The sequence below is a fragment of the Etheostoma spectabile genome, chromosome 4 (genome assembly GCF_008692095.1).
Source record: "Etheostoma spectabile isolate EspeVRDwgs_2016 chromosome 4, UIUC_Espe_1.0, whole genome shotgun sequence".
NCBI lineage: Eukaryota > Metazoa > Chordata > Actinopteri > Perciformes > Percidae > Etheostoma > Etheostoma spectabile.
Window position 1 is genome coordinate 32,601,376 of NC_045736.1, and position 9,417 is coordinate 32,610,792.

At 41.8% G+C, this 9,417-nt stretch overlaps 1 protein-coding gene across 14 annotated transcripts in view; it reads right to left on the reverse strand.

Moving 5' to 3' along the window:
- Window positions 1-9,417, reverse strand: part of ptprt (protein tyrosine phosphatase receptor type T) — a 385,704-nt gene that overhangs the window by 329,893 nt on the left and 46,394 nt on the right. For all 14 annotated transcript variants that reach the window (XR_004331615.1, XM_032513298.1, XM_032513297.1 and 11 more), the window contains exon 2: window positions 2,629-2,754. Coding sequence is in view for 13 of the 14 variants with exons in the window: in XM_032513298.1 (XP_032369189.1) it covers window positions 2,629-2,754 (126 nt within the window). In the remaining variant the exon portion in view is untranslated. The remainder of the gene's footprint in view (window positions 1-2,628; window positions 2,755-9,417) is intronic.

The window sequence follows — 9,417 nt, forward strand, 5'->3', positions numbered from 1 at the left end:
GGGGGGGGGACATGTCCCCTGCATCTCCCCTGAAATCTGCGCCTTTGCTTCCAGAGATAGTAGCGGCAGTCTGTCTGGCAATATATTCCCGCAATTCAAGTCAATCAACCTTTTTTAGAAAGTATTTTCCTCTTTGACTCTAACAAAGCAGCATGTTTTTCCAGCAGATCTATAAGTCTTTTGACAGTATTTGCTTTGCACTGATAAAAAATGGCTCTGATACTTTATTTATATAGCGTTCCAAGGTCCGGTATAAGCGCATCAGCAGACTTGACACCATGAAAAACATGACTAAAAGCTAGAGACAGACAAGAGACTGACAGACAATTTGTTCTTGTCCTGCCTTATCAGATCTATAGTCAGCGGGGCAGCATGCAGTCAATACGTTTTGTATGAGAAGTGCTTATAGGATGTGATGGCTATTGCCCCTGACAACCACCACCCGCATCAATAGATGAGACAGATAACTGACATGAGACACATATATAAATATATATATATATATATATATATATATATATATATATATATATATATATATAGGGAGAGACAGACATAGCGATCATGCCCGTTCAATCGCATCTGATTTTCAGTGCGAGATGTTGGTGTGGTGAGTGCGGGCTGTGGCTGACAGATCTCTCTCTCCATCTCTTTGACAAGTCAGAGACTTTGATAGTTAAGGAAAGATGAAGATGGATGAGCGCAATAATTGACATGACTGAGAGATAATAGAAAGAAAGAAAGAGGGAAGAAGGGAGGGATCATTTGGGTGCTACGTGAAAAGGATCAACTTGGTCAGTGTCCCTTAGAGTCAGATCCACGACACAAAAATCCTCCTTTAGAGTCCCTATGGAACGCACTGGGCGGAGCAGCCTGCGTGAGGAGGTTGGTGGGGGTGGTGGATGGGTCAAACAACACAGGACTGTCACCCAGGAGACCGGGGTCTGTGTCCTGTTCTTGTGCCGCATGCGTGCTTGATAAACACTCATGTCAGACAAATATATAGAATGTAAAAGATAGACAGAGGGAGAGGAAATGCAGGAGACCGAAAGTGTGAAAGAGAGAGTGTGTAGGGCAAGCATGTGTGTGTCTGTGTGAGAGTTAGAAAGTGAGGGAGTGGGCGAGAGAGAGCAAAAGGACAGACATGTGTGAGAGAATGAGAAGGATAGACGGGCCGTCTGATTGCCATTTGGCGTTTGACAGGCGGAGAGGGACCCCCAGCTGGGTTCACGTCACGATCTGTCTACAGAGTTCCATCAGTCTGCCAACTTAGAACGGACAGAAGGAGAGCGGAAGATCTAAAGAGAAGTAAGGATGAGGATGCCTCCTGGGGGGCTCCCTAGGGAGGTGTTCCAGGCACGGAGGAGGCCTCGGGGAAGTCCCAGGACTAGGTGGAGGGATTATATCTGCAACCTGGCCTGGGAACGCCTCGGGATCTGGTTAATGTGGCTCGGGAGAGGGAAGTTTGGGGTCCCCTACTGGAGCTGCCCCCCCAGCAACCCGACACCGGATAAGTAGACAAAGATGGAGGGATGGATGGAGGGATGGAGGGATGGAAGGATGGATGGAGGGATGGAGGGATGGAAGGATGGAGGGAGGAATGGATGGATGGATGGATGGATGGATGGATGGATGGATGGATGGATGGATGGATGGATGGATAAACCTTCAATCCTACCACTTCAAATATAACGTTTGCATTTTTAGCAACAGGACAAAACAAGTGAGTGAGTGGATACCTGTAATAAATCATACATTCTGTAATTGTTTCATTTCTGTAATAAAATAAGTTTATGAAGTTTTTTTTTTTAAGATATTGTCAACCTGAAAAATCTAATCATATGGTCTAAGGCAGGGCTCTTCAACGTTACGTTACTATATTTTGGGCTCTGTTTTAGTCTAAGCGCACAGCGTATAGCGCATGGCGTTTAGGGCGTGTACAAACCCACTTTGGCTAGTTTAAGGGATGGAAAAAGGGTCTGTGTGCCGGGTGCATGGCTCAAAAGATTGTCTCTTCATTAATCACAGGTGTGTTTTGGGGCTTAATATGCAATAAACCAATCAGAGAGTCCTCTCCCATTCCCTTTAACAGCCAGGGGTGTGTGTACTTTGGTGCACTGCTATTATGAAGCAGGATTTGCTAAGCAAAACTGATCTGCGTGAGCGTGACGTGAAAGCAGTGAAACATTTGAATTGGGTTGGGGACCCCAAAAATCCCACATGTAAGCGATATCAGTTCAAATCATCTGCTTTTGCAGTGGATGAAGGACGAATACAAACTTTGGATTAGATATGGATTCTAATTGTAGTTGCTATATTCATGTCATTGGAACATTTGAAATAATGCTAATGAGAAAAAAAGGGACGTGACTGGACCAGAAGACTAATTATTAGAATCATTAAACACCACATACTGCTTGATTTGATCTACCCATACCAACTGGCCCAGACCGCAAAGGATGTCGGCCAACTTAGTAGGACAACTTATGATGCTCAAATCATAATTGGCTCAACAATAGGTAGGTGGGTAAGTAGTTAGGTAGGCCATACATAAAGTTTTCTAAATTACATACAATATAATCCAGAGAGGTTAAACAGAAACCCAGAGAGACATAAGTAGAATCCTACCTGTAGGCAGGGCAGGGTCCATGGTGGGTTTTTCCCAGGAGTTGACTTGCTCCCAGGTAAATCCATTGGTTCCGAGAGAAACGCTGTACCCACAGCTGCTGTACGACTCCTCAAATGTACAGCCACCTGAACAGAGAGGGAACAAGATGCATACATTGTCAGATGGCTGAGTTTCACTGCAGCAAGCAGTTTGGGTGTAGCGTCTTGTAAAAGGACATTTAAACAAGGTGGGGTAGTTTAGGGAGTGTATCTGTTAAAAGTGCAACCAAACAAAACATGCGCTAAGAGGAGTGATTGTGTCACATTATTCCGACTGAAAAGGTCGTCAACAACCACACTTCCTCTTCCTAAATGCCTGACGGCGTCCATTCCGATGCCACGACACCCAGCATCCACGCGTTGTATTCTGGACACACCTTGGGTATGCCATCGGAAGGACGGCCCAACTCTACCACTACCACTTAAAACCCTATAGAAAGGGAGTTATAATGATAATTTTAATAAATAGACCCCTTTTCACACTCCATGAATTATAGAGTGCAAATACATTCAACGTCTATTACACCAACGTGGGGTTAGATATAATTACACCCTCTGTTATTTGCCATATCTGTGATAAAACTTACACTCCAGCAAGTTTTTAAACCACGGGTTCAATCACTTCAGTAGGGTTTGAATTTAAATGTTTAAAAAAAAAAAAATGTTAAGCTTCTTTGGCCCTTTTTCCACATCCATGGTTATTTTGACCAATGGAGACATTTCCCTTCGTTTACACACAAACAGAGAATTCTCCCCTGAAAACGAGTCTTTCTAAAAAAAATCAAAGATTCCTGAAATCTTTGTTTTCACTTTTGCAGGTAAACTGAGACAAATGGAGGTTTAGGCAGCCGAGGAAGTGAGGAAGACAGGAGAGGAAGTGATTGGTTGCTGTTTTTGGGGATTCTGATTGGCTAACGTGGGTTTGAGTGTCTCGTTACACTGACACTGCCACCTACAGGTTTGGCATGCTCTATCTATATATATATATATATATGGGTATGTGTAAATGAACCCTTTTCTGAAAACTGACAGCTGTGCACAATGTTATTTTTGAAACCAGAGAGGTTGAAATGTCTGATTATGAAAATAGCCGCCCATGTGTAAACGTAGCCTATGGCATTGTTAACCCTATTATACTAATGAAGTTATCAGCATGAACTGAAAGAGCGAGCGCACGACAGACACTGTCACCGTTTATCAGAGAAGAGAGGGGGGGGTGGGGGGGGGGGGGATAAGTAACAGAAGGAGAGGGAGAGAGGGGGGGAGGGGGAGAGAGTACGTCTTTATGTGAGAGAGTGAGGGGCAGATGAAGAGGAAGCTTTATGTGTCAACATGATTAAGTCACAGAGTCTCATCGTTATTTCATGGCCCGGATAAGACACATTTTCCACCACATTAGCCTTCTCCGCTTGCCCCGAGCTCCCGCACACACACACACACACACACACACACACACAGACACACACACACACACACACACACACACAGTTCCCTAATTAGACATATGCTTTGACACACAACCATTTGAATTAGTTTTGAAGCATTTGAAAGCTGGGGACATCATTGCTTTATTCATGACATCACTTAATGCTTCCTCTTTTTCTTCTATTATCTGCCTCTTTGTTGCTGTCGTCTCCTGAGAGCGTATCTGTCAGTTTAAACATGTCAAGACAATGGAGAAACTTCTTGACTTTTCAACTGTAACATGGTTTAACAGTAACAGGTGCCACACAATACTAGGAAGTGGCTGAAGCAGGTGTAAATGAAGATGATATACAATTCCTATTGGATAGATTTTTTATTAAACATTGATGGTTCCCAGAGGATGACTCCAACTGCCCTGACCTTTCCTCTAGCACCACCACGAGGTTCACATTTGTGGATTTTAGTGAAATGTCTAAACAACCATGACATTTGGTGTGAACATTCATGTCCTCCTAAGGATGAATTGTAGTAAATATTATCAATTTTTCCAATTCTTTAACTTATAACCAAATATCTAAAACAAATAGCATTCCTATTGCTCTAAGCGGGACATTGTGTTTTGAGCTAATTAGCATATGTTAGCATGCTGTGGTGGTGACTATTCCAATGCTTAACATTGGCCTGTTGGCATTGGCATTGTGAGCATGTTGTGGATTTTCTTAGGCCCGTTTATCAGTCAAAGAATCTTCAGGGAGGCACTGTGGTGCAATAACAGAACTTTGAGCCATTTGGTGCCTTTTTGTGCTCTTTTTACTCCTAGCCATAAAACAGGCCCACACTTCTCGGTGGACATCCCAGCAACCAACATCCCCATATAAGGTCACTCAAACGCCTCACGCTCTTTCAATAAATTAGATAAACAATAGATGGATTGACTCCCAGACATAGTTACGTTCAGAACGTCACATAGAAGCACCTAACCCTAACCCAGTTACTCTGCATCGAGATTGCAGCTCATTAACTATGCCCTTGTAGCCGAGCTGCACCAATGACATCAGTGTATCTGATATAGGCGGGGCCAGGGGGGAGCTGCACCAATCACATCGGTGTATCTGATGTAGGAGGGGCCAGAGGCGAGTTGAACAGATGATGCCAGTTTAATCTACCGGTTGGCTCTGCTGGTAGTTAAGCGTATGGGTTGTTGTTGTGATTGGTCAGAGTGTTATCCAATCGCGTGCAGTGAGATTTTCAAATTCAAACTTGGTGCCGCCCCACGAGATGGGCGACTTTCTTTACTCAATGCCAGACCCTTAATCTTTCGGATTTGGGTCTGGATTTCCAGGTTACCACTGTGCTGTACTACAACAATTTGCTCCTTTGGAGACATGAAAAGGGTTAATGTCCCGAGGCCGCCTCAGGCAGCCTCATGAGAAGCGCTAGCACGGCTGTAGAATCTTAGTCTTGGTAAACCAAGAATGTTACATGTCACTTGAACATCGCATGGCTAGTTTAGCTCCAAATTGTCTATCAAAACTCATTCAGAAGCATCAGTGACGTTTGAAGCTTTGGATGGGCATTCAATTTTATTTATAGTATCTAATCATAACAACATAACAAGAGCAACAGTGGCGAGGACAAACTCCCTTTTAGGAAGAAACCTCACACAGACCCAGGCTCTTGTTAGGCGGTGTCTGACGGGACCGGTTGGGGGTGTGATGCACGGTGGCAATTATAGTCACAATATCGCAAATGATGTGGCAATCTTCATCTGACACAATTTTGGATGAAACCCACGGAAATGGTACTGTTCACATTAGGGAAAGAAATTGCCTCAGTCTCATCTGCCAATCACTCTGTTTTGTCATAAGTTTAAAATGAAGCAAATTTCTCTTAACTATAGATTTTTTTCTTGAGTTGCATTTGTTACACTGTGAATCAATCACTATTGGACTTTAACATAAACATGTTGAGTCGGCCTCATGACTGTACAGTCTATGGTCTGCCCCCTGGTGGCCAGACAGTGTTGTACATATACACACACACCCTAAAATGCCCTAAAATGTACAATGCAAAAAATGCATGGTATAGTTTCAAGCCTTACATCAACTGGGAAATAAAATGCAATACAAGATGAAAAAAAGCCTCCTCGGCTCTATCTGTAGTCTGTGTTAAAAAACAACCTCCAGCAGTGGGTGAAACCTAGGAAAAACACAATTTTTCTTAAAGATATAAAAAAAGCTTTTATAAATTAATCAATACTGAGATAATTAGTCTTCATCGCCCCCTCGTTGTTCAGTGATCTCATTAGAAATTAAAAGAAATCAAAATGATCTCATTAGAATAAAAGTTATAAGCAGGCCAGAGGGGCTGTGGGGGATCTTTCAGGACCCCAATCCGGGGATGAGAGGGAGAAGTAGCTCCCAGCGGTAGGCGAGACTGTGCCTGTGTGTGTGAGAGAGAGTGGGTGGGTGGGTGGGTGTCAATGCCCCCGATCTAGTTCTGAAAATTCAGTACAACACCTCCCTTTTCCGCATCTCATTGACAACATCACACAAACATAACTACACACACATGTACTGTGTCAGAGCATTTGCATAAAAATATCTGATTGGGGACGGGGATATATATATGTGTGTGTGTGTGTATGTGTGTGTGTGTGTGTATGTGTGTGTGTGTGAGGGAGAGAAAGACACTGAACATGGTGCAGATAAAATCCTGCATATGGTGAGATATGACCACATACAGTACAGTTTACGGAAAGTGTGTGTGTGAGTGTGCGTGTGTGCATGTGTGTGTGTGAGCATGTTTGAGTTGCAGCTGTAAGGGTTGGTGCATGAATTGAATGTTAATGCGTGATGCATAAGTGCGTGCATGCGTGTTAGTGTGACACCAAAACAAACCGTATCCCTTCATCTCTGCTAATTAACATTCCTGTAACCAATATAATAAAATATTGATATATGACTCGAGTATGCCAAAACACACACACACACACACACACACAAAACTATTTTTTTTACTTAAAAGTTCAGTTAAAAACACCCACTGTAAACCTTTGATGTAAATTAACAGCTACAATCTCACCGTATCGTACTGTTTTAATGTTATACAGGATCATACTGTAAATGGCAATGCATTCTGGGAGAAAATAATAATATTACAGCTCTGTCTGCGAATGTTACTGATTTTCTGTTAATACCAATGCATCTTGGGGCAATAATGGAAACACTGCAGCCAGTATATTATTGTAAATTAAAATAATACAGTAAGAAACAGTATGCAGATTTACAGAATACATACCTTCAATTTTTTTAACCATCACTCACTGTAAATAAACAGTTGACTTGCAAAGCTGCTCCCAGTATATTACTGTAAATGATTCAGTAGCATTAATCAAAAGGTAAACAAAATCTAATTATTTGTCCTATTTTAGGAATAGCATCAACACAAACACTGACTGGAAGCCCTCTCAGAACATCATCTTTGAAAAAATAAAAAAAAGCTCTGAATGGCTGAGGTGACCCTCTTACCTTGTTGTTCTGCACTTTCCAAATAGGAATATTTATCAAAAATCTAATTTCCTTCAGCGGGGAGAGGGAAAGGAGCAGAAATGTGATTGCTCTTTGTTTACAGCCAATCAAGTGTTTCATATATGCAACATATTTCTCTTCAGTCCCTGCTGCTCTGTGTATCTAACCCTGTCTCTCCAGGCATCCGGTCACTGTGCTCTTTTAACCCTTGGAAGGTGTTCCGGTCTGTGGGAATGTTTGCTAAAAGAAAAATTATGCTATTTAATATTTCTTCTAACTCAAACCCATTGACCTGGGCTCATTTTCTCTTTCATTTTCAATGAATACTTACTGTACCACCCCGAGTGTATTTCATTGTAGGTGCCATGAGATTACAGACTACTGCTGTTTCAAGCAATTTCACCTGTTCTGATGAAGTTCTAAGAAATAAGCACCAGTAATGATCAAAAATCTTCTTTCTATTTTTTTCTCCCTTTTTTTTAATTGAATTTCTTTTTTTTTCTCCCAAAAATGAAAAGATCATATGTGAGCTCACAGGGCTAAATGGAAAATATGAACAGTAAATGATGAATACATCATTGGTAATTGAGCTAAAGTAAACATCTATTGAGTATTTTTACGTAAATAGTTATGTCTGTATTGATTTAAAAGCCTAATAATTTGTTGGCTCCACCAGACCAGGAACATTGGCTGTGGAGCAAAAAGGGTTAAACTTGTTTTTTTGTTGTTGTTTTTTTGTTTTGTTTTTATAATTGAGTCATTCCATGTCTTCACTTAATGGACCCAGTGTAAATTGCTTTTTCAATTAAATAATGTCATTGTCAACAAATTAATAAAGGGACTTGTTTTGATGTCGTTTGTTTGTTAAAAAAAGACTCTCATTAAAGTGTAAAAAGCAGAATGACCTTTCAGAGTTGTAATGGTGATGTATGTGGACAAGGTGGCAAAGGCACATTTTATCAATCCTTGATATTAGCTCACTTGCTTCTTTTAAATGTTTCATGACCACACATGCAACATGGCATTATAACAACATCAAAATATAATGTGTTTTACTGCTATAACGTGAAACAAATAGCCCTTAACAAACAGAGCTATCAGTTTAACATGTAAAGACGTTTTGGGGTATTCATGCATCCAGAACTGATTATTCTGCTTGAGCTCACACATTGTCCACTTAGACATGTGGTTCGACATGGATCAGACTTACTCTATATCACTATAATGCGCACAACACACACTGACATTATGCAAGCCAGCTGGCCTTCATCCGCAAACACTCACATCCATGCAGAAACAGCAAAGTGATCTCTCACACACGCACACAAGCAGCAAAAATAGCTGTGCCCTGAGTATACCTACTTACACATAAACACCATCTCCAATAATAACACTTATTTAAGCAGAATCCCCTGTCTTTCTCATGTTGAGATTCCCATTCCCCTGAGACACCAGAAGCAGCCATTAGAGGCTTTCACGTCAGCCAACGCTAACACAGTGCGACAGGACCCACGGAGTCCCGAACCAGAAGGAGGCACCCTGAGGCGAATGGCTCTAAAGAGTCTGTTTACTGCTCACTTAGATAACATCTACTGATCCTGAGTGTGACTGGGTTTTCAAGTGTGTGTGTGTGTGTCTGTGTGTGTGTAGGAGCAAACCGAGGACATGTTGCTGTGTGTGCATGTGTGTGTGCGGCAGAGCAGTTTCTATGTCGGAGGTAGAAAGTGACCAAATAATACAACAAGTCCTTCAAGCCACACGACCACATGGTTGTTTGTTCCTCCACTCTAACTGT